The following is a 25,348-nucleotide window of genomic DNA, read 5'->3' as shown; positions in this document are numbered from 1 at the left end:
GGAGATGCCTGATCTGCAGCCGGCATTCAGGAGTCCAAAGGAAAGACTCCCCATTGAAGGCTGGCTTTCCCTCACACCGCTGTTATGCAGGGCTCATCAGTTAATGGAAGGTTTTCCAGAGTTGTGAATAATTCTGGATACCTGTTTCATCTTGGTGAATCTCAGGTAAAATTACTCTCCACGTCTGTGACTGCACTGACATCTATGAGCGACTCCTTTGCTCCGGATCAAAGTACAGATGTTTGAATCCACTCTATCTTTCACATGATGCAGTAAGTGCAAAAGACCACATCTCTGACTATAACGTCTCTCTGACTCCTATATGCTATGTACGCAATTCTGTAGATGACGGTATTTTATATGCAAAACCTCACTTGACACTGACTATTGGTATTTCACAAAACCAGGGGAAACGAGGATGTAAGACTGTAAGAAGATGAAAATGCCTCTGAGAATTAAGTAAAAAACATTGTCTGGCTTTGGCAGCCCGAGCCCACCCCTCCTTCCAGCAGGGTTTTCCTGTTTTGAGTGTCAGCCCTCCTTGGGCAGCGACACTCCCCATCTCCATCTCAAAGGCCCAAGTCCAGCATCAGTCACACTGATGTCACTGGGGCATGAACCAGAGAACCTACACAACAGGATCCCAGCTCATCAAAACAACTATTTTTCCATCCCATCTCCTCTCTCAGCAATGGTGTGGAGGGTGGATGTCAGGTTGGCAAGCAGCAGCCCCACCTGCTCCTACCCCATCAGCACTCACTGATCTGGGGCTGATTTGTAAGGAGTGGCATTAAGCAGAACCAAGGACCACAGAGTGTAAAGGCTGTTGTGTATGTGAAGAGAACATAAAAGAGCAGCAGGGATAGAAAACAAACTCTTCTATGTAGAGTTTGTAGCTTTTGTTTTCAAAGCAGAATTTGCAACATATCTGTATCTGTGCTATAGCAGTTTCCATATAGAATTTACCTTCTGGAGTCAAGCTGCTAACGTTATTTTGATTCAGTCAGGCCTCCAAGGCAGGATTTCTATTATTATGGAGATGAACTGCCTTTAATGACTGCAATAATATAATTGCACCTCAGGGCAGAATTTCTAATAACATGATTGCACAGTTCTCAAACGCTGGTAAAAGATGTCTTCAGGGCAGGTTGTTCATTAGGGGCGCAGCTCACACCAGCGCGGCCTCCAGAGAAGAACACGAAACCTCAAGCAATAAAGCTCTTTTTTTCCATGGCAGCCTCTGCCCTCTGGGCAAACATTGAACAATGCACTTCGTTTTGCCTCCTGGACAGCAGTAGCCTCCAGAGTAGGATTCCTGGCAGCCATGCACAGTATTTCTGCTCCCAGAAAGTTGTCCCTAACATCACATTGCATCTAAAAAGCCCCAGGAGGAACGCTCCAGCAATTGCCACAGTTGAAGTCATGCAGTGCATCAGAATTCAGAGCCAAGACGGACACGTTAATGATGCTTTTGTGTCCACCTGGAATTGGCAGGACCATCATATTGATTAGCCCTCACACGATCAAGTTCAGCCTGGAGAAGGATCCAGATGTTCCGGTGCCTCTCTGAAGCTTCATGGACTCCTTATCATCAGTTAAGCTGAAGATTTCATTTAAGTTGTTTCTCCCACACCTGTCTCGAAGTTCAGTTTTGTACCCCAGGTGAGAAGATTTCAGCAACACCTTTTCTTGGCATCTTTCTTGCTGTATCTCAACAGATTTTTTCAACGGCCAAAAAAGTTCTTATTTGAAGCCCACATGTAAACGTGGGTGTTGGAAAACACCAGACTGGACTCCAGTCAGTCCTGCTGCCCCAGGAAGGCAGGGTGAAAATAATGCTTCAGTGATCAGAGAAAGCAGGAATGGGGTGGTGATAAGCAGATGATGGCAACATGGCCTATCTGAGCCCTGTGCAGTCAGACAGCACCGACCAACAACGCCACGACTGTATCAGCCGGTATCAATCCTTAATTGCACTTTTCACACAGTCTCCAGTCGCAGATTGCAGGGATGGTGTGTAATGGAGGTGATGATGAGGATTCAGCATCCTCATCCCCACGAGAGACACAAACAACGGCGTAGAAGAACTAAACAGGTCCAACGCCAAGTAAATGGAGCGGTGTTCATTAGATGTTTTGCCAGAGAGGCCCTGCTGGAAAATCTGGCTGGTGGAAAACCCCAGGGCTGCAGCGGCAGCACATTTCACACCTGCTTGGGTACATTTCACATCTGATTTCCCATCCAGGGCTCGGTGCCCAAGCAGGAGGCTCTGGCCAGGAGAGGTGCACGGCAGGCGTGGGGCGAGGAGCACAGCAGTTCTGCAGTCTGCATTTCAGTTCAGCTCTCAGCTACTTTTTCCCCCAATTGCTGCCTCACGAGGAGAAACGAGACCTATTTTTCCCCCACATGAGAGAACCCAGCGATGTTTCAATTCAGCAAGCTTTTAAGAAGACACCTGCCTTTTGCCATATGTAGTATGCCTTGGGTGAAGCTGGGTCAGGAAGATGCAGCCCAATGAATTGCTCCTTAAAACACATGGACATGTGTTCACTTCAGGGTGTGCTTTGGTGTGGATTCCCTCATGCCTACCACAGTGTGATTTTAGGGGACAGTTTCAGGGAGGTGTGAGTGCCTCCGTTTCCCACTTGCCTGTTTTCACAGAGCCCTGAGGAAACCTCCTGTGTTATGAGGTGCATCTTTTCCTCTAAGCTCTGGTGAAAAGTGGTTGAAACACCAACAACCTGTTCAAATAACCAGCTCAGAAGTTATTTGTAATGACACACACAGGCAAACTGAGTCTGGCTGTACTGTACAAGTCATGAGCCCCTTCCCTTGGGAAGCCAGGATCCAGGGGCTTCTGCTGTATTACAGCAGCTGACTTTTAGGAAAGCTCGCAGATGAAAGAGCTAGAGCAAAATCACTTTGTTGTTAGCACTACACAGCAGTGACAAAGCAAGAAGCACAGCTGCTCTCATTTCTTCCCTTTCCTAAACCCTGGCTAAGATAAATCCAGGCCTCCTCTCCCAGTCTCTAAATTAAAACGAGATGAAACCATAGCATACCAAGGAGAGCAGCTTCAGGGAGAACAGCAAACTTCAGCTGCGGCCTCTGCCAGTGAGGACTGGAAGGGGACAGACACTCGGAAACCTCAGCACTTGCTACTTCCACCCTCTCCACAAATCCCACCAGAAGAACAAGCTACTTTGGTTTAAAAAATCAATGTTACTTGATATACTATAACATCAACCTTGCACAGCTTTGTGCCCTGAATCCTAAAGGAAGCTCTCCACACCTATCATTCAGTTCCTTTTATTCCAAGAGGTGAAATCAAGCTGTCCATAGACAACTGCCTCCTAAAGGCCAGATATCAGACAGTAAATAAGTCACAACTATGTTCATTATTTTACTTATCCAGCTGCAAGCAAATATTTACATACACATCATCACAATATTTTCTCAATGCCCATTACAGGCAGGTTGGCTGGAGCAAGACTAGACTTTCCAATTCCAATTCCAAGAGATTTATGCTTTTAAAAATAACAGTTTCCTCCAGTTTCTGTCTCTTGGGTCTATTCTCACAGGACACAAATGCACACTCCTCCCACAAATGCACTGCAATAAAAGAGGCACATCATCACACCTTGAGGTGTCCACAAGGGCTCTACAGGCCCCTCTCTCAGAGGCTGCAGGAGCAGGACAGGTAACACAGCCAGCAATGGATCACTGCAATCACAGAAGCAATGACTGCAGATTTAGAAGGTAGGCTCTCTCACTTCCTTCTAATGCTCTCCCTTGAATTAAGAAAAATTATATATATACATTATTTGGCCAGCCTAAAAAAGCCATCTCCAAATTGGGCGTTATGACTGCCAAATTAATTGCTGACCCCAAACAACTCCTATTTGCAGGACACACTGAGTAATTTACCACGGTTGTGTAATTTGCAGTGGAGGGTTTCAGCAGTACTCTCCTGGGAAGTTTTTTGAAAAACAATGGCTCTTTAGAGCAATCCAGAGACAAAAGATTTGCTTTTTAGAATGTATCTTTATCAGCTTCTAGGCGGGGATGCTTCAGTATATATTCAGTACACAGAGATGAGGATGAACACAATGGGAATAGAAATTTCACCCCCAGCTCCTCGAGATTGAACACTGGCTGTTTTCACATTTATTTGCAAGTCAATTTTGGGAAGCTATTAATGACAAATTTAGTTTTCATTGCTGAAAGCCCCTGGGTTGGAGCAAGCCAATGAAAGAAATGGTTTCTGTAAGACATTACCTCTCATTTTCTCTTAGGATGTCTTTTCCTTTCTTCCAAGAATAAGTAGGTCTGGGGGAAGCTTTCGGCTTGCACTCAATGATTACTTCACCGCCCACTTTCACAAGAGTTAACTTTTTCAGGAGCGTTTTGGAAAAGTCTGGCCCCACAGCTGGAAGAGAAAAAATGAATACAGATCAGAATTCCCTCTGGAAAACAAAGTCAGGCTCTTGGGAACAGGACCATATCCCAAGGATTCTTCTCACCTGTGATTGCTCATTGCTCTGCCTTAAGATCTGATGTTTTTACGTTTACAGTAGTTGTGTGAAGAGAATCTTTTATTTTGATGCTATAAAGGGGAGAGACCTTGGCACAGCCAGGTCCTGAACCACACGAAACGAGGCAAGACTTGGGATGTCATCAGGACATGGAGAAATCTCCCATCATCTGCCCAAGTACCATCAGGGCGCATCCCTCTGCTTCGTGCAAAGCAGTTCAGAATGGCAAACAGTGGAGCAGTGCACACAGGATGCAGCATGGCCACAAGGCAGGCCCAGGGGGGAGGATGCTGTCTGGGCCCCAAGGACTGCTCATGATTGATTTGATGGGACCCAATGATAGGCAGAGCTCGCAGGCAGATGCTTTTAAGAGTGACTCCCCAAGGAAAGCCAGGAGGTTTTGTTTATATCAAATAGGAAACTTATTTTTTCCAGTACACAAAGCTCAAAGCAAATCAGGGGAGGCAGTGTAATGGTTTGATGAGCAGCTCTTGCCACACTCACTGCATCTGTGTGGCACAAAGCTCTGCTCAGGCCCCTCTGCTCCCCTCAGATCCTCCCCATCTCCTTGCACTGTGCCTCCTGCTGTGCCCTCACATCCCTGAGTCGGCAGCAGTTTGCTCAACTTCCTTTCTTGCTGCACTCTGTGAGGTGTAAGTTTAGATCACCACACACTGCATCTGCTTGGTGCTCCGGAGGAGGATCTAAAAGTCACCTGGAGCAGCTGGGAGACAGAAAGCAAATTCATTTTTCCTACAGCATTTCTTCTGCCTCTGTTCTTTTCAATATCATTCCTGCCACAAAAGGGCTGAGAATAAAAAATAATCCCACACTGACAATGGGATGGCCTTTATGCTCTAATAGAAGCCTTCTGTCTTCCCCTGATGCGACTCAGAGCTCACTAATCTCTGAGATGCCCTGTCTGCTGTGTCTAATCACAGAGGGGTGATTCATTTTAGCATAGAGGAAGCTGTATGTTATTAAAAACTATAAAAGAGCCTTCTGAAAAACAACACCGGATATGCAAAACGTTTCCAAATTAAAGCAGCATCCTGAGAACAACTCCCCAGCAACGTGCTCAGAGCGTTAGCTGGATCATATTGTTGTAACACACTGTCCCTTATTGGAAATGCTTTCAGATGATCATCTGAAATGTATGGGCAAAAGAGATTTCTGAACTATCCAGTGATTTCCACCTCTGGAAGGCACAGTTTGGATTGTTTCTTTACAAGTCATTGGCTACTTCCCTCCTGCTCCTGCACGAGGGAGAGGAGCTGTGCAGCGTGGGTTTGTGATGACTGGTGAACAGAGCAGTTATCAGGGGATCAAAAAGACTGAAATTTAGGGGGAAGGAGGAAAATCTGCTTTGATTATGCCAGGTATTCAGCACAGACACAGAGCACGTCGTCCGTAAGGAGCAACACAATGCTGGGAATCTCAAGAGACTGCTGCTCGGGTCTGATAAACTGCAACAGCTTCTGCTACCAGTCATGCTTGGGGCTGAGATGGGAACCTGCAATCTGAAATTCAGAAATCTCTGGGCTCCGTTCTCAGCACTATCAGAGCCCCTCTGTGTCACCTCAGGGAGAACGCACTTAATATCTCCACACCTTGCTTGTAAAATGAGGATTTAAATCACACTTTTTTTCACTCTAAGCTCCTCTCCCGGCTTTTTTTTTTAAACATCCAGCTGAAAAACTCTTCCAGGCAGCGATTGCATCTTATGACAGGTTTTTACAATGCCCAGCACAACAGGACTCTGGTTTTAACTCAGGACTCTGGGCAATGTAATTGACAACAATAATAGAGAAGCATCATTCTGAGGAAAGCTCTGTGAGTAATTTTCCATCACTCTTTTTCACTTAATTTTGCTATAAGCCTCACCTGCTAATAGTGGTGTTTAATCATTTCAAGTGCTTAACATCAGGAACTTGTAAAATAACCATTTTTATACTCAGAAAGATCCCTTTAAAAGTCAACATTTCTCAGTGAGAACTCAGAATATTGACCTACTTTGCAAACTGCAGTGAAAGGGAAAACATGCTGTTCTCCTTTAGTAATGTGCCAAATTAAACCACCGATCCATAGAACCGAATCTGCAGCACAGCATTCTGGTGCTTCTCACGACACACAGAAGCAAGACTGTGTAATCCAGATGAGAAGTCAGCCATGTGCCATCTATCTGGCAGGTTTTTAAGAACAGGTCTCCCAAGGTCTTTGGTCTTTGTGCCAACGCGAGGCCTGCACTGGGATGTCCCTCTTACCTCCAAGACTTGGGGAAGACAGAAATCACATTAGTTACAATTATATCCTCAATGTTCAGTTCCATCTGTTTCTGTGGTGGTTCTGTCTGTGCTCAGCACACAGTGAGGATGCTGTCTGGACAGGTCTGGTCCTCAACTCCTGCCAGGAGCTGGACTCAATGATCCTTATGGGTCCCCATTCCAACCTGGGGCATTCTATGTCTCCTTGATTCAACCTACAGTCCAGAAATGTCAGTGACACACTCTCAGGACCAGCTCCAACATCACTGGGGTGGCTGGGTGATGGCAGCACCCACTGACAGCCTTTATCTTCCAAGACAATCTGCACTCCCAGCAAAGGTTCATTTCTACAGGAAATACATCAGTGGTCTCATTTGAATGTCTTTCACGCAATAACACACCCAATACATCTCAGCACTGCAAAGTCTGATTTATTGAACGTTATTGTACTTTTCTTGAACAGCAACAATGGCAATCTTTCAAATGATTTCTTTTTTTTTGCTGTTTCGCTGCTGATAAAAATGACTGATACTGAAAATGCCACAATCAGTAAAGACCTTGTGCTTTGTTCTTTGGGATGAAGTGGGGAATGATGCTACTGAACATACGCTTTGAAAACAACTAAAGCACTATTTTTTTAACTGCAAATTCAATTTAACTATTCAAAGCTACATATCTATTTTGACTTACGGGTTCCTAGGCCTGTCACTCATACACGAGCTTTCAGAGTGAGATGCAGCACCACAGGATGGCAGAGGTTAGTGGGAGGTGGCCCTGTTCCATCTCAGCTCAGCCTGAGCAGATTGCTCACAGTCCTGTCCAGTTGGGTGCTGAGTATCTCCAAGGATGGAGATGTCATAATCTGTATGGGCAACCTGTACTAATGTTTGAAACAACAAAATAAAGATTTTCTTATATTTAAATGGCATCTCCTATGTTTCAGCCCATGCCCATAGCTCTTTTTTTGGGTACTGGGCACCACTGAGACGAACCTGTTTCTATCATCTTCACTGCCTCCCATTAGGCATTTAAACAGACTGATAACGTCCCCCAGAGCTGTTTCCATTAGTTTCCCATTAGGTTAGTTGAAGAAAGCAGTGAGAACAGCTTGCTAATTCAATACCGAATAGGAATCTGGAGATTTCCATTCCATTCTCACTCAAAGATGCATCGTCTGGATTTCATGGTAAGCCTGATTCTAACTGTTGGAGGACTCAATTCACAGGAGGATCTCCTGATATTAACTGGGATGATTAGGTTAGGCATATACAAAAACAGGGAGGGCAGAAGTTGTTTTCTTGGCAAGGGTTTAGGACTGAAGCACCATGGTTTTGGATGGTGAAAGGTCTGTTCAGAAAGAAGGGTTTTCAACATCTCCTTGGGACAGTCCAGAGTGCTTTGAATTAGGGCAATGCTTGGGTTAGCAGGAGGTGTGAGCGGGCTTGCCAGCTCTCCATGCTCAATTACTTGGATGAATATGAGAATATGACATGAAGTAAAGAAATCTGTTCTCTACTGATCCGCTTTCTCAAGTTTTCATTTCATGCCATACTTAAAAACAACAACTTGTCCAAGATTCTCAGCAGCACTTCAGACGCTGACACTTTGCTAAACCAATTTGGGTTAAAGCTTTACCAATTTTGGAAGGTTTGCAGCACTCAGAAAAGTAAACTTACCTATGACACTCAGTTCTGCGCTGGCAAAAATGGTGCCATGTCTGTTTTCTGCGACACACTGATACATGCCGGCATCCGACAGGCTGACATTCCTTATGGTCAGTGAGCCCTGCTCTATCTGAACTCTGCCCTGTGGGAAATAGTGAAACAAGTAGAGAAGTAAATAAGGAGATTCCTCCTTGGAAAATAACCCCAGAAAGAGCTGTGCCATTTTGTATGCCCAGGTAGACAAAAAGGCAGCAGTAACAGGAAGAATTTGCATGCTCCATTCTATTTGTTTGCCAACTGAATTTACGTCAGCTTAAATGGAAAAAACAATACAGTAGTTGGTAAATGCAATTTAAATCGAAGGACCTTCCCTTGGCTTCTCATTGATTTAATACCTAAACCATTTAGATTAATCTCCCTTTCAAGCAGGTGAACTTGAATTAAAAAAATGTCCTTTTTTTTTTTCCCATGGTGACATATCACAGCCAACCTAATTCTTAAAATACTTAAAACAATGATATTACAGGTATATATGACAAAGAAGGTTAGTTGGTTGTCATCTCAGCTACAATAGGAAATATTTAAAATCCTCTGTAGTTTACTGCAAACAACATAGATGTTAATAATTTAATGATCCTTCACTTCGTATCAGCCACTAACATGATTTAAGTACACGACCATCTGCTAGTGACCAGCGTGAAGCAAGTAAAATTAGTGTGTGGAACAAAAGACCACAGTATCATTTGTCAGCCTAAGGATATGGAGCTCACGTTATCAATTTTAATAAGTACAGCAAAGTGTTCCCTCCCTCCCCAGGAGTTTCACCATTAAAAAATAGTAATATGAAGAGCTATCGGCTTTCTACTTGGCCGTAGGGTGGAAATTTAATGTTTGCGCAGTCTTTGTCAGGGTTTGATCAAATCTAGGCAGCCATGTTCTTTCACAGTAAGTGAAGGGAAAAAAAATGCAGGCTACTGCGAAGCCAATGCTTTGATAATTTGTTTTAGTTTGTTGTTATAATTGAGGCAATCACAGGACTGAGTGATTCCCCTCGGTGGTACGAGGAGCAGGCACCTGCCCATTTTCTATGGATCCCTCATCTCTAGACAGTTTTTGGTGTCCCTGGCAACAGCAGGCTCCTGGGGACACAGCTGGGCAGGGGGAACAGGAATGCTGCTAGAGACCAAAAGAAATTCTAAGGTTTGCTTAGCAGCTGTAGTTTGCCTCAAAACCATAAGCTGGGAGAATGACACCAGGACAACCCACAGTCCCACAAGGCCATTGTCACTTTTTCACATGTCCACTCTTAAATTTGTTGGATTTGTGGATCTCTCATTTCTGTGAGGAACTTTAGAGCTGTTGTGCATCCTAGGTGTCATTAACAGCTCTCTGAAGCCAACCCGTGCCCAAGAGAAAGAATGGGGCATTTCCCTCTTCTCCAACCCAGGAACTCAACCTCATAAAGAAGCACCCACAGAGCAAGGGGATTTCAGAGCACTGCCATCGCTTCCATCCCTATTAGTCATAAAGTTCTAAGCAGAATTCCTACCTGAGGCAGTAGTGGTTCACCATCCTTCAGCCAGCGGTAGGAGGGCTTCGGCCTCCCGCTCGCGTGGCACTCCCAGAAGACATTTTCCTCAATGGCTGCGTGTACATCACTGATCTTCTGAATCCAGTTGGGCTGAGCTGCAATGCAAAAGTGAGGAATAAAGCCTCGTGCCTGCCAACAATAGCCTGCGCTCCAGGATGCCAGCACGCAGCCATGCATTCCTTTCTTTATCATCTCATTTAAGAGTTAGATTCGGGCCTGACCCATGGAGCACTGCCACACAAAGATCTTTCATGTGTATGGAAAAACTCTCCGGAGCCAATAATTATATTAATGACACTGAACATCTCCAAAAACAGATCGTGGAGATGCATTTTGGTAGAACTCAGTCACACTGGTGCTGGAAGATTGCAGACACACAATTATATTTTTAGCTATGTTTCACATATTATTATCATCAGAATTCAATGGCATATTTTAACACCCAGCTTAAGTTTAGCTAGATCCCTGCGTGCAAAATTACTCCTTGTTTTTGGAGACGAAATAAAACCTCTTTCTGTCGTTGCTTTCACAAACACCATCAGCCTGCACTTATTTACAATACTTTTCAGAAAGTCCCATTAAAAATAAAAGACATTCAGTCTTTTTAGTTGTCATTTACCCTACTCTTAAGTAAGAAAATCTGAGAGACTTAGTAGGAAGGTGTTGCCAGCAGAGGTCTCCAAGAACCTGATTAATCCCTCTTCACGTGTAATCAAGATAAAAAACAAACAAGATTACTACCAGACAAAACAAAGCAAAACAACAACAACAAAAAAAATGCATCTCTTTTGAATAGAGACAGGAACCAGAAAAAGAGGCCTGAAAGGATAAATTAAAGAAAAAACCCACAAGAATGTTAAGTTGAACACAAAGTTGGTATGCCTATACCTAAAATACTGATATGTGTACTGTTAGGTGATGCTGGATATACACATTCAGAGAACTCAGTGCCTTTCCAAACTCTTTTCAGGCTGTGACAGATGCATGCCTAATTCCACATCTACCACATGGCATGCTTTCCTTCTCACTGTGTCTATAAACAACAAAGCTTAGTAGAAAGCTGAAGAACTTTGCACAGAATCTGAAACCTGCCTAAAGAAATACGCCAAGGGACTTGCAAGAAAAGCAGAAAGGAAAACTGAATGTAATGACGATGCAGGAGCAATACCTGAAAATGGGAGGTGAGCAGTGCTTGCATCTCTGACTGCACCTCCTGCCCTGTAATGTGTTAACCTTGTTTATTATCTGTATCTAAAGTGATATGAAAAGGAAAGGGTTTAAATGTAGAAAAATGAAAGTCAGCTCTGTCATTTAAAGTAAGAACCTGAACAACCCCACACAACTCCCCAGGATCACTGGCTCAAGGACATTTGCAAATTACTCATGAGTTCATGTGTTTATTATTCTAAGAGCATGTAACTCATAATTTTGAGGAAAGTCTTATGATATTGTGAAAGGAACTCTACAAAACCACACAGACCCATTTGCCTTTTTTGCAGTGCTGAGTGTTTTACTGATTTCCCACATGACAACAAAAAAAGGCAGACAAAACAACCAAAAGCAACCTGCAGAGAAGGAAACCCATAAAAGGCACAATAGGTTCTATAGAATATAAATGTAAGCAATGTAAATAGAAAAAAATATATCCTTTTGGGGAGCAAAGAAAACTCAGTTTTTATCCTTATTTCAATTCAGTAGTTATCCTTATTTCAGGCAATCATAGCCCTCGACAAAGGCAAGTTCTTACTCATGCCAGTGGAAGACTGATATCCATCCAGTTTTTCTTTTACAGTGTGCAGGTTACAAATGTGATGTGGATGGGCACAAAGACCATCCCTGGAAGCATTCAAGGCCAGGTTGGATGTGGCTCTGGGCAGCCTAGTATAGTGGTTGGTGACCCTGCACATAGTAGGGGGGTTGAAACTAGATTATCATTATAGTCCCTTTCAACCCAGGCCATCCTATGATTCTACCCCTAGGTAACAGTGCAGATTCTGACCATGGTGCTGGAACCACAAGAGCCATTGCCAGCCCGCCCACTGCAACACGTGTGGCATCTGTGAGCTGCAGGTTCACCCCACCATTCATCCTTTCCAGTTATTTAAACTAGCTAAGCTTCCCACCCTGAAGCTATTTATGCTGTAGATGACTACAGAACAAGTGTATTAGTTTAAAAATAAAGCTCAGTGAAACCTGGAGGAGCCCTACGTTTCCCAGGAACTTCGTTCTCTGCTGCTCTTTGGGAAACGTTTCTAATTAGGTCAAGCTCTCCTTTGAACAGCTCATTTCAGAGAATACCAGGCATGCTCTTGACTTAATCTTGAGTTATACACAAGGGTTGGTTCATGTAGCAAATATGTTTGAACCACCAAATGAGAGTCACCATAATATAATGAAATTTGACAGCCTCCCATTGGGGATCGTACCAAGACACGGTAATGTGACACAAGATTTCAAGCATGATAATTAAAATAATTCAAATAAGGATATGAAACCTGCTCTGTGCTAGAAAATTTTCTGGTATAGCTGCATTATTCAAGATAATGACAAGGTTTAATTTTTTTAATTTAATGGCTGGTAGTGGTGTTCTTGAAAAAGCCCTTCATTTAATTCCTGTGGCACTGAGTAAAGAGGAATTCTTGCATATGATGGGACAGGAAATATTTTGACTCTGTTAGGAGTAGTTTGATGTTACTGGATTTGGTTGGAATCCTTCAGGAAGAAAAATCTGGTACTAGAGAAAAAAATTACTCAGAAATTGATTAAGAATTCAACTGAGTTGCAAAGAAAATTCCTATGCTACATCTATAAAGCAAAAAAAAAAAAAGCCAACGTTAAAATATGATGCTTGCACAAGGGTAGCTTTGAAGAAAGAGGTGAGAGAGCTGTCTGGAAATGGTACTCAGGCGTGCAGAAGAAAAGCGATGGCATGGGTCTACAAAAAACCCAAGTAGACATTTTGCCTTCACAAACACGAAGTGCAGCATTTTAAACGAGGTGACTAAGGAAGTATGCCCAGGTATTCTCTTGCTTCTTCAAGAGAAAAGAACCTAGAATGAGTCTGTTCTTTGTAATAATTGGAAAGGCAAAAGTTGGCGCTGGAAAGCTGGACCAGAAATCACATCCTAGAAGGTTTTTCTAAATGAAATGATAGCCAATGATGATGCAACGCATCAGAAATAAGTAAGAAAAACAAAGAATTATGGGAGTGACATGAGAAACAAAACAGAAATAAATCTGTAGGACTTCATAAGCCTCTGCAAGTTCAAAACGGCCAAAAAGATTGAAAAAAATGAGGTACTAATACATACACAGAATCCAATTCTTGGTTGGTGTATATTGATTTCACTGTTCCTAAGCCAATTTATAGCAGCTGATGACCTAGTGTAGGCTGTGTAATTCATCATTAATGGCAGATGAAAGGCTGAATGACTGCCATTACTATATCTATTATGAGGAGACTGAGACTGAGCCCAGGACCAGAGAAGCCTAAAGATCAGAAAGCAAAGCACAAGAAATAAAAACAGATGGGAGAAGTACATGAGTAATTAAAAATAAAAGACTACAGCCAGCGTATAAAGTTTGTGCAGGCAAGTGCATACGTCACCCTGGTCCAAGTTGGGATATAGCTTCTGAAAACAACACCCATATGTCCCTAATTTGGAACACGAAACCAGACATTAAGTTACCACTTTTTCTTTCTTTCTTTTTTTAAATTCTTTCCTCCTGACCTCTGCTGGCAATTGAGGACTATTTGAAATCCATACAAGTCTCAAAGATGTGCAAATCCCCGCCAAAGTCATTTGCTTGAATGTCACATCTACATCAGGTCCCTTCACTTGCCTATGTCTTTGAGTAGTTCAGTACTACCATTTGGGCAGGTAGTCTCCTTTCTGCCTTTCTAGAAGACTACCAAAGTGAACCAGATAAAGAGCCCTGTCTGGGACTAAAATATTAAATATCAGAGGAAAAGAAACAAAGGAGAACTCAAAGGAGTTAATCTAGCAGATAAAAACTACTTTAACTGCCCTCTCCTTGTATTTAATTCCTCTTCCATAAGCTATTCTGCACCAGTGCACGATTCTCTCCCCTCTTATATCAAGTACCAAAGGACTGTGCACAGGCACATTCATACAGACCAGACCCCAGGGACTGATTTATTTTTAACCACCCAATGCTCAGGATGCAGCTACCCAGGAGAGTAAGGAGGATGCAGGATGCTCTTTGAGTTGCCTTCGTTCTTCATTTCTCCTACCTGCTTTAGTTTCTCCTGACAAAGAGCTATTTTTAGAAGGCAAAATGACAGTAATTTGAACACTTTTCCCTGAATCTTCTAGAAGCAGATTTCTCTCTAAGCAGGTTTCTAGCCATCCTTAGGAAAAGGGGAAGTGGAGGAGAAAGATGCCCGTTCTCCATGCAGAAACCCCCTATGGAGGCAAGGCTTCCTTCAGGCAGCACATTATTCAGAACTCATGAGTTACTTTCCCTCCTGCACTGAAGTCTGAGATCATCCATGGAGAGCACAACCAGCGGCGAAGGGCACTGCAGTATTTGCTCCCAAACACAGCACTGCTCATGGAAAGGACAGCTTTGGTGGCTGGCAGGTCTCTAGAGGGTGATTAACCAGGAGTTAAATTGGCAATATATTCCACAGCAACACAACACTTGAAAACCCTAAACAAAATTAACATTGAAATGCTTGAAGGTGAGAACTTGCTTTCTAATATGCCTGCGTAACAGATAGAAAACTAGGGTTTCTAGTGAGACATGCAAATTATAATTAATAATAACACATACTGGTGCTATTAGTGTTCATTTTATTGTGTTTTATCAGCCCAGTAACTCATTTTCTTTCAAGTGGTTTTGATTTTTTCAGCGGAGTATTTATGATCTGGGGCCTAAATGGAGTGGAGATATACAACTCCCTGATTTTAACTTATGCAAATTTCCTTGTCAGCCTTCTAGCAGCAGTGAGGGGCACAACGTGATTCCTACATTTCAGCTAGTTTTATAGAGTGGCATAAAGTAGCTTTCGCAGAAATAAAAGTCAGGCTCATTCATGAAAGGGGGACTCTTCATTGTAAAATTAAGGAGCTGTATACGTTCCTCATGGGACTTCCATTTGAGAAATATTTAATCTGAGAAGTGGCCCGGCCAATTAAATGGTTTCTGCTGAATATTTTACAAAGTGCTGCAAAGAACAGTAATTAGTTACAAATAAGCCTGTTTCTTGCTAATACAGATGCTGCTGTGCTGATGCTTTCAGAAACCATTCTGCCTGCAGTTTTTCCCCCTCGCCTTGGTTCCAGGAAGATGCTTGGCAGGGAACGTATGAGCTCAGCTCAGCTAAAGGACTCCCAGTCCTTGGATATTTTCCAATACAGATCCAGGTATCACACCAGTCCTTGGATATTTCCCAATACAGATCCAAGTATCGCAACAGCCCTTGGATATTTTCCCTCACTTCCAGGCTGTATAAGACAGCTTAGATCTGACTGCAAACACCAAAGCCAAACTGCTTGTTTCTGATCCTAACTCTGGCAGAAACACCTTCCTGGTGGTGCTGCACCTTCCTAACCCCATTTCCTCCTTCTCCCCATTTGGGTGCTGGGCCCCAGCAGCCTTCTCCAGCATCAGGTGCAACGTGTTTGTGGGAGCCAAGTACAGGTGGGAATGGAAGACGGTGGCTTTCCAGTTTAATTTGCTGATTCTCAGGAGCCAATTTCAGGTACATGGTATCAGGTTAGGAGTGGCAGACAGAACAAGAGAGTCTTATGGCAAAAAAAAACCCTGAGTGATCTATCATTCAGAGGTACAACAGTCAAGAAAACAGGTACAAGTCACGGTAATTGCATTAACACTAACATGTTTTCTATCGTGTAGGTCTATCTATCAAGAAGGACACGCAGCATTCAGAACAAACGCTTCTGGAGAACGATAAAGCACAGACTGTTGTAGGGGCTCAAAGCGGAGAAAATGGAGGAAGAACAGATCTTGAACATTTAATTAACCTTTCCTGCCGCAACGAGGATGTCAAACAACTTTCATGTCACTGATATGCTAACAGAGGAAAAAATAAACATTGATACAAGAATGAAATACAACAGAAGTCAACCTTTCCTGACAACTTCCAGGAGCACCGAAAGAAGCTGACAACGCAGGCAGGGCCGGGTTATCTGCAGCCAGCAGGCAAATTTGAATTTCATTCTCTTTTTCTTCTCTATTTTTTTATACTACGCACACAGGCAGATAAGTGGGTTTAAAAGAGTGCCACTGTTAGAGCCAGATTTTAATCTCCGGGGCTGTGCTGTGACAGTGTGTCCCTGTGTGATGCTGTGCACAAACCCAATTCCTGCGTCCCACACCCCAGAGCCATAGCCCCTATCCCACCAAACCAGCTCCTACAGCTCAGTCAGCACTGATGTTACCTTTCACTAACAGCACAGTACTTCTCAGCATTAAAAAGAGAAGTGATTACAGGAAAATAGGTGTCATTCAGTCTCAACTATTCACATGGAATGCCTGTGGTTAAGTTGCCTTCCTTAAGAAAATTCACTGCCATGTGAAACTCACAAGCCTAGTGTACAGAAAATAGAAAACCCCATCTTTGTCACTGCTGAATGGCTGCCACATACAGGCTGGCTGTCCTTGAAAGCTGAGTATGTACAGACTAGCAACTCACCATCATGAAGATGAGCCTGATTTTTAGTGTACTATGTTTAAAAACAGAAATTAGCACAGGCTGACACCCCTCTGCTTGCAGGAGGAAAAGGAGATGTAAAGATGGTTCCCAACATCACAAAGAACAAAGAGAGGAGGATGCTGCTCTTCCCATGGAACCTTTATCTTCTGTGCTGAAATGACACCTGAAAATTGACACGAGCCATGGCAGCAGCTTTTTTGTATGGTCTGCTGCCCATCAGGAATGAGATCCAGACTGGGTTACTCACTAAATCAATTAGATGACAATCTAACATTTGCTATGGTAAGAGTCTACCTATGGCCTGAGTAACTGCAGCGTTGGCCCTGGGCTAAGCCAAACTAAAACTGATGAGACATCCTTTACTGTCCACATGGGAAAAATAGAGAAAAACAGGACCAAAACCAGAAACCACACAATCCTTTAATGAATAGGAAAAGAGGTTGTGGAATCTCCTTCCATGGAGATACTCCCATCTGGACGTCTACCTGTGTGACCCATTGTAGGGAACCAGCTTTAGCAGGGGATGGACTTGATGATCCCTTGAGGTCCTTTCCAACCTCTGCGAGCCTGTGATTCTGTGAATCAACCCCAAATTCTCCACTTAACACAAAAGATTTCAATCTATTCTTGCTATTTAACACTTCTTTACCATTGCCTGCCTCATTTCCTTTCAGTCCATTGTAAAAGAAGAAATGCTCGTGTGAAATGGAAGCTCAAAAACATCAGGTTTCAAAACAGACCAGATCTTTAGGATACATTCCAACTAAAAAAAAAATCCTCAGTGTGATAGCAGCAGGTGCACAGAGCCTTTAGGTGGCCCTGATTCTGCAGGCTCTGACAGCTCTGACATGGTTAAGCCTTGCTTTCCAGGCTGGGCAAACACCGTTGGTGACCCCTGCTGCAAACAGTCCTTAACTGGTTATACACAATTAACATTTATTAACACAAGCTGGGGATTCCCCCTTGTGTGGGGCAACACACACACAACAAATCACAAGCTCTAAGCACCACCACGAGTCCCTGCTCAGCACTCCCAGCCATGGGAAGGGAGATGAAGCTCTTCCAGTTCTGTGTGTGTTACCAGGCCAATGTCCTCCCAGCAGTGTGGTTTCGTTTTCCAGCAGCTCTGATTCTCAGTCAGTATGTGCTATCCAGACAGGTTTTACTTCAAATTATACCCTTTTCAAGATGTGCTGTTCATAAATTAAAGCCATTTTAAAAATCCCCCACCCCCACAATGACTTCCTCCCAAAATATTTACTGCATATCACATCTGATCCCATAAAATCCCCTAAAAGCAGGCAATCTGCTTACCATAAAATGTCAGCTGTCCTCGTGCCACGTTTTTCCCTCTCACATTTTCAGCGACACACTCGTAGAGCCCAGCATCTTCCTGCTGAAAATTTGGGATCTCCAGAAGCCCATTCGATCTGTGTCTCCTGGCTTTCCTGGGTATCTGTTTCCCATCTGCTCTCCTCCAGCTGATCGTAGGAACGGGGCTGAATGAGAAAAATAAAGCAAATAAGGTTTGCAGTAAAAGATACGGGTCTTGTCCTGCTAACCTCGTGTGTGACCAACTGCAAACTGCTTCATGTTTGAGGATGATGAAGACGGGGTCAGTCCTGGGATCTGGAGTGATCTGCATGTATATGCTTTGTGTATCAATGGAGTACTGCTAACATAACCTCAAAAGCAGGAGACTGTTATAAAGACACTGTTTTGACAAAGCTGGAATTGGGTTTCTGCTGTGACAGTACATCCATTTTCTTATCAATCCCACATTCTCAGTTTGGAAGCGCTGCTACTATTTACACTGGGAAAAACAGGCAGGCTTTAGGTCTAGCGTAAGCGCTCGGAGCTGACGGTGCAGAAGCGTATCTGTACAAAACAAGTCCTGTTTTTCGGTGAGCAAAGCCCCTGCTCCCCAAGTGCTCTGTAACGACTGCTGGCAATAACACCTCCTGCTGCGGAACGCGGGGGACCGCCAGCCCTCGAAGCCGCGCTGCACGCCGGCAGCAGAAGGAGCACAACTTACTTTCCCAGGGCAAAGCACTCCAGTTTCACCGCTGTTCCTTTTGCAGACGGAACCGTTTCTGGGAACTGCACTTCTATTTTCGGCTCGTATTCCCCCATCACCCCTGCGAACATAAAAGAGCGGCTAAGGCCGGGCTGAGGTTTGCCAATAAATTCACAAGCGTTCCTGTGCTACTGCACAGCTCTTCTCTACATCATTACTTGCCCAATTAATCCATTCATTTTAAACATGGCCTGTTTCTAACAGCCGTGCCGTGTGGGCTCTCTTCCCATTTACTGCCAGAGGAAAATCGGAACCAGCGCTGCACACCATCTGCCACAGATTAACATCTCTTCATGGCTGCACTACTTTTTGCTTTGGAATATTCGGGGGTTTTTGCAGGTAACTCGTGAAATAAAGCAGCAATAAGGGGGTTCACCACCTTCTAGAAAACGAAACGCGGAACAAATAGCCATTAGGAGAAGTTCTAAAGGCACTGGAGCTAATCAAGGCTTCTATTAACTTCAAGGACTTGGAAGTGCAGTGACGGGCTGTGGCTGTGGCACTGCTTCCTCTCTCTCTGTGTTGCAGAGGTAGCACGAGGTGCCTTCTGGCTTTTCTTTTTCCCATTTAAAATGGTTTAAAGCTGAAGATGCTCACCCTGAGGCTTACATTGAGTGACCCCTCACCTGCTGACCTCTGCACTGCATGTTGTGCTGCACTACCAGGTTACATCAGCGTTCTTCGACCCTTTCCTTTCACCTAAGTCCTGCTGCTACGTTGCACAAAGAGCAGCTATTGCACAAAGTCAGCCATCCAAACGACACGTGTTTGTTAAGGATACGGATGCTGTCCCTGTACACGTGCCCTGGCCAGCACACAGAGCAGGAAGCACACGAGTCTGCCTGTGCTCCAGCATTTACAGACTACACAGAAAGGAATTAAGGAGCACGATCCCCATCAGCTCACTGAACATTAACAGAGCAGCCCTGACGGGCATGGATTGTCCAGTGCGATGGAGGCAAAGTCTCTCTGCTCTCCTGATTACGATTTACCAAATGGTGCCTAAATTCCTCTGCACACCAAACTAAATATTTGCTGGGAGAGCTCCAGGCGGGACAAGGAGCAGCCATTGCCCAGCTGTTCCCTCGGACAGGGCTGCATGAGTCAATGTTTGCAAACAACGCAGCTCTTTTGCTGATATTAAAATTTACTGAGATCTTTTCCCCAGAGAGCATTTCCATATTCTACAGTGCCACAGATCTGGCAGGGGACGAACCATGGAGGTCGGGGTCGGCATCCCACAACAGATACACATTCTGTGCCAGCCTGGCCAGATGCAGCCAGGCTCCTCACTGCCTTGCACTGCTCGGTGAGGACTTCCTTGAGGAACCAAACACCTCCAGCCACCGCCCTCTCCAAGCAGAGCTCCCTTGTACTCTGTTTGGGGGAGGATGCAGCCCCCCCAACCCACCATGGGGCTCCATTGGCACTGAGCTGAGAGGCACCTCAAAGAAGAACACGGGAGGTGCTCACAGGAGCAGTCTGCATGCCAATGCTTAATCCAGTCCCTAAAAAGCAAAAGCAACGGGAGCAATTCTTTCTTCTTCACTCCTAAAGCAGCCATTTGGTCCCCTTATGAAAAGTAGGCTGTGAAGTATCATTTGACACTAGCGGGCTATTTAGGAAATTAAGGCAGAATGTATTATTAATACATTCTTCACCTGACAGATGAGGCAATGAGGAATGGGAGGGAAAGAAAATCCTTTTTTTTTTTGCCTTCTCTTTCTTTGTTCTTCAGACTGCCTTACCTTGGAAAGCTGTGACCCTGAGGGGACAAAGCCAAGGCAGACTGCTGAAGGGCTGTAGGGCAGACCCTCTCCTTTCTCTTACACTGAGGAACTCAGTGGTTTAACAGCATTACTGCAAACACTCCCCACTTTAATACCAGCATCTGCACCTGGAAAAACCACCAGGATCCCATCACAGCCCCAGCCAGCCCCCTGGTGACACTGGGTGTACATCAAGCTCTGGCTTCCCTACCTTAGAGGAAAAACATGGGTGCACTGGAGATACCTCAATACCAACCAAGCTGTTTTTTCACACAGACAGTCCTTATCTTTTCCTGCTGTTCCTGGCTGAGTTAACATCTAACTTAGCATTGCAGGTGGAAAGAATAAGGGAGAAAATAAAAGACTAAAATAGAGCCTGGGTTTGTAGCTTGGAGGATGCTTTCAGTGTCATGACACATCAGATGCTGTATGCGTTTGCAGTTCAGAGGATTTCATATTTTTCTCCCAGTTTCAAGGCTTAAAAACGTGCTTTTGGATGAAAGTCCCAGGAATTCAGAAGCAAACTCATTTGTCTGAGGATATGCATTTCCTGACAACACCTGTGAAATGTTAAAGTTTAATTGGCCCATACAGCTGCTGCTGACGGTAATTTCATTCCAGGTCTATTGCAGCTCTTTTCCACTATTACTGCTTTAATTTTGATGTAAAAATCCAAAGTGCATTTTAAAGAGAAGAAGTGGAGCACTGCAGAAGGGCTGCTGCGGCACTGGGACTGCAGCAGAGAGGTGCCAGGCAGCTGCTTGGCACTCACAGGTCCCCGTTCTGTCTCAGCTGCACTGAGAGCTGTGCTCCTGATGGATGCCTTCAGGCTTTGGGGTCACTCTCAGCCTTTGGGTGTCACATGCATTTGGCTCTTTGTTACATTGCCCAGCATGGAAATAGTGCAGCAAGCCACTTCTGTGCTGCAGGAGGCAGAGCTAGGAGATGGGTAGCACAGCTGAGCAGCCCACACCTCTGCTCTCCTCCACACGTTGCATCTTAAACCAGTGCCATTCCCAAACACCCTTAATTGCATCATTCCCAAAGCCCTGTGTGGGAGCATGTGTGTGCTTTTCAAGGGGACAAACCCCAAACCACAGATGTGCAGTTTTGGGGACTGCTGCACTGACATGACATTGTACTTATCCTTCCCAGGGAATGCTTTTATCCACCAAGTGTCCTCACTATCAGATATCCATCTAGCTATAGAAAAGTATTAAAATGAGGAGCAATTCCATGCATTTGTGGGAGGGAATTTTTAAGAGGAACAGGTGAAAATCGATCCATTTCCCAGTACCTGCTGCACTGTCCATCTTACCTATCCCCAGGACATCACGTGTTGTTGGGACAGAGAGCTTGGACTACCAGAGGCATGGCACAATGTGCTCCACTGCCCTTCCTGGAGCACTCTGGGGTATTCATCTCATAGAATCATAGAATGGCTTGGGTTGGAAGGGACCTCAAGGATCATCAAGCTCCAACCCCCCTGTCACAGGCAGGGCTGCCAACCTCCATATCTCATACTAGACAGAGGCTGCCCAGGGTCCCATCCAGCCTGGCCCTGAACATCTACAGGGACAGGGCATCCACAGCCTCTCTGGGCAGCTGTTCCAGCATCTCACCACTCTCTTGGTTAAAAACTTTCCCCTGATATCCATCCTAGATCTTCCCTCCCTCAACTTAAAACTATTTTCCCTTGTCCTGCCATTATCTATCCCTGTAAAGAGTTGACTCCCCTCCTGTTTGTAGGCTTCCTTAAGGGAGGAAGTTATTCCAGGGAAGAAGAGCTTTCTGGGGATAGCAAATAGTGCGCACAGTAGGAGGGGAGCCTGATTCCTGCAGCTCTGGTCGCTAAACAGCTCTGCAGACAACAGCAGACCTGTAACTCCAGAGCTCCACCAGTGAGAACAAGCATAAAGAGAAGCATAAAGGCACAGGGAGGGAATGCAGTCTGCCCATCGGGTCAGGTCTTATGCTGTATTCCTGCATCTTTCCCTTTTGCAGCTTGCTTCTCAGAAGCCTGCTATGGTAAAGCAAGCTGTGCTTTAAAAACATGCTGAAAAGCTCTTTTTCTAGAATGATCATGTAAGTAAAATAACCATGACTAAGATGGCAGGTATTCAGCATACAAAGCTTAACTGACTTGTGGCTGAGCCTAGAAAAATTACTGCAATATGTTGAAGAAGAAAGGTGGAAAAACCTTGGTGGGGTTCAGGCAGTGATCCCAGCACAGGGAATGCTGCACAGCAGCCCAGGGTGGGCAGCAGCTGCTGGGCTGGAGGGAGAGGGAAGGGGGGATTGGGGGGGGAGGAGGCAGGGCTGGAGCTTTGGCCACAGAGCAAACACCCAGCTATGATTTTTGAGCAAAACAAATTTCAGAGATTTCTGTGAAGGCTCTTTGAGAATTCACGGCGTGTATTTCAGAACAAAGCCAGTCAGGCGGTGCCTCCAACACATGTAATGCCAATCTCTTTGATGCAGGGTTCACTGGAGGTGGTCAGCAGCCCCAGCCCAGGCTGAGGGTCTCAGCACTGGAGGCCCCCCTGGGATCCCCCTCTGGAGCTGCGCAGGGGTCCCACGTGGGGGGAGTAGGTCAACGACTTACATTAATCCAGGGAGGCACATTAAGCTTTCTTTCCCCATTAAATTCACTAATTGAAGTTAAATGAAACTGAAACACTAACTGCTGATGAACCAGCCTCTGAGGGTACTGATTTAATGACATAGTATTGTAAAGCCAATAGCATATATTGCTGGACATGCCAAATAGGACTACAAAAGATAAACACGACACATTTGCCAGTGGCAGCACCACGTGCCTCGTGTTTCACTCATCCCTCTTGTTCCCACATTCAGACTACCATATGTAATTTCTCTTTCCAAGCATGACACTGTGCACTATTCAGATCTTATAGGGTTGCTCTACGTGGAGTGAAAAACTGAGCCTTGCAGATCTTTAAAATGAAGTTTGTGTCTAATAGTAGTGCGCTCCTATTTCAAAACACACGTTCTACTTTTGATTGCTGTCATCCATGGCTCTACAGACATTACAGCACCTTTGCTGTTTAACTCAGGAATGCATTCCAGATCTCCTCAGAGGTTCAATTAAAGTTTCATATCTATAATAAACAGCAGAGTGCACATCAAAGGAATCAGAGAACATTCCTGCGAATTACCTCGGGAAGGCAATTGGTCTCTGTAAATAAAGCTGAGTGCGTGCAGAGGAGCGATGCGCTGGGGTAGAGCCCTTGGCAATGCACTTGACAATCAGGATGACTACCAATCATCACAGCATTACCCTCTGCTTCAGAAACAGAGCAGACACTGAGCTCAGTTTTGACAACTGGAAGCGCCATCCGCTAGGTAAGGCTTGCAAAAAAACCTTGTCCCTTTAATACCTACAACCATTTCTCGTTCAGCACTGAAAATGTTAACATGAGATGAATTTAAATACTCCTCCCTATCCTTCACACCGTCTTAGTTTCAGCCGGATGGAATTGCTTCCCTCAGAGCAGCTGGTGTGATGACTTAGGCTGGACTCAGAGGGCCACGTTTGCTGCCACTTAAACCACTGCATTTGCAGAGGTGTGGTGTAAGGGGAGCGGATCTGAGGCACAGAAGAGCAGCTGTCCTCACCCTGCCCAGCACAACAGGAGCTCTGCCCATCATCCCAGCCCATCCAACACCCCACCGTGGGACCTCTCTTATCACAGATGAACGGCTGCAGCTGGCAGCACCACATCCCTGCCCTACACAGAAGGAATCTTTGTGAAATACCACTAGGTGACAACGGATCTTCTTCTAAAAGAAGTTTCTAATAATACATTTCTATTTCTGGATGAATGTCCTAAATGCTAGCCTTTAAACAGACGCTTCAAATTAACATGCAAATTTATTTTTCTTATCTCCTTAGAAATGACTGTGATACAAATCAATTGCCTGTATAAATTTAGAAATCCTCTTTTGGTCTCTTTTCATTTTATTTTTTTTTTAGTATTATTCCACAGACTACTAAAAATAGCACGAATTCTGCTGGGAAAGACAGCCTGAACTAACAGTTACCGAAACAACAAAGTGCTTTTGTACACTTTTGGGCTGCATAAAATGAACAGAACTACAGCATAGCCAAACTCTAAGATCTGTTTTATGAAAGTTTCCAACGGTGGAAATAGCAACCTTGGCCACAGCATCACAAAACCCACCCGTGTGAAGGATGCCGAACCAATAGCTAAACCACGGGTCTCACAAAGCTCTGTGAAGGGGAAAATCTCTTCCTTTATTCTAACGTGGAAATATTAAAGGCCAAAGAAACCCAAACAAGTCCTACCGTCGTTCCTGAGGATAAGTGGGGTTGGCGGGCCCAGGACCCGGCTGTTGGTCACCGTGTTGGTCACCACACACGTGTAGTTGCCCACGTCAGAAGCTTCCACCTTGGCGATGTACAGGTTGCCTGTCTCCTGGGAGACGAAGCGGCGGTTGTCCTGGTGCACGAACGATGGGTACTCATTGAAGATCCAGGCGTAGGTGAGCTCTGGAAGCATAGGGACCATCAGTGCTGGTGACAGCCAACCCTTGGCTGATGTGGAGCTCCAGCCCAAACCTCAACGAGAGCCCCGAAAATGATTTTCACCCTGCTCCCCTCGCTTAGGGAACACAGATACAACACAGCCCACAAAATGATTGAATAGCAAACATTCTGCAAGTTCTCATCTTTATGGCCAGAAATTTCCCCATAGGACACTTCT

General features: G+C 44.6%; 1 protein-coding gene across 3 annotated transcripts in view; it reads right to left on the bottom strand.

The window, feature by feature from the left end:
* Window positions 1-25,348, bottom strand: part of CNTN4 (contactin 4) — a 258,279-nt gene that overhangs the window by 43,131 nt on the left and 189,800 nt on the right. For all 3 annotated transcript variants that reach the window (XM_046900033.1, XM_414435.8, XM_025154515.3), the window contains exons 7-12: window positions 24,931-25,134; window positions 18,793-18,895; window positions 18,072-18,256; window positions 10,013-10,149; window positions 8,476-8,605; window positions 4,279-4,429 (exon numbers count right to left, since the gene is read on the bottom strand). In XM_046900033.1, the coding sequence (XP_046755989.1) occupies window positions 4,279-4,429; window positions 8,476-8,605; window positions 10,013-10,149; window positions 18,072-18,256; window positions 18,793-18,895; window positions 24,931-25,134 (910 nt within the window). The remainder of the gene's footprint in view (window positions 1-4,278; window positions 4,430-8,475; window positions 8,606-10,012; window positions 10,150-18,071; window positions 18,257-18,792; window positions 18,896-24,930; window positions 25,135-25,348) is intronic.

The sequence above is a fragment of the Gallus gallus genome, chromosome 12 (assembly GCF_016699485.2).
Source record: "Gallus gallus isolate bGalGal1 chromosome 12, bGalGal1.mat.broiler.GRCg7b, whole genome shotgun sequence".
In the NCBI taxonomy this organism is placed as follows: Eukaryota; Metazoa; Chordata; class Aves; order Galliformes; family Phasianidae; genus Gallus; species Gallus gallus.
This window is presented reverse-complemented; position numbering and strand designations above follow the sequence as displayed.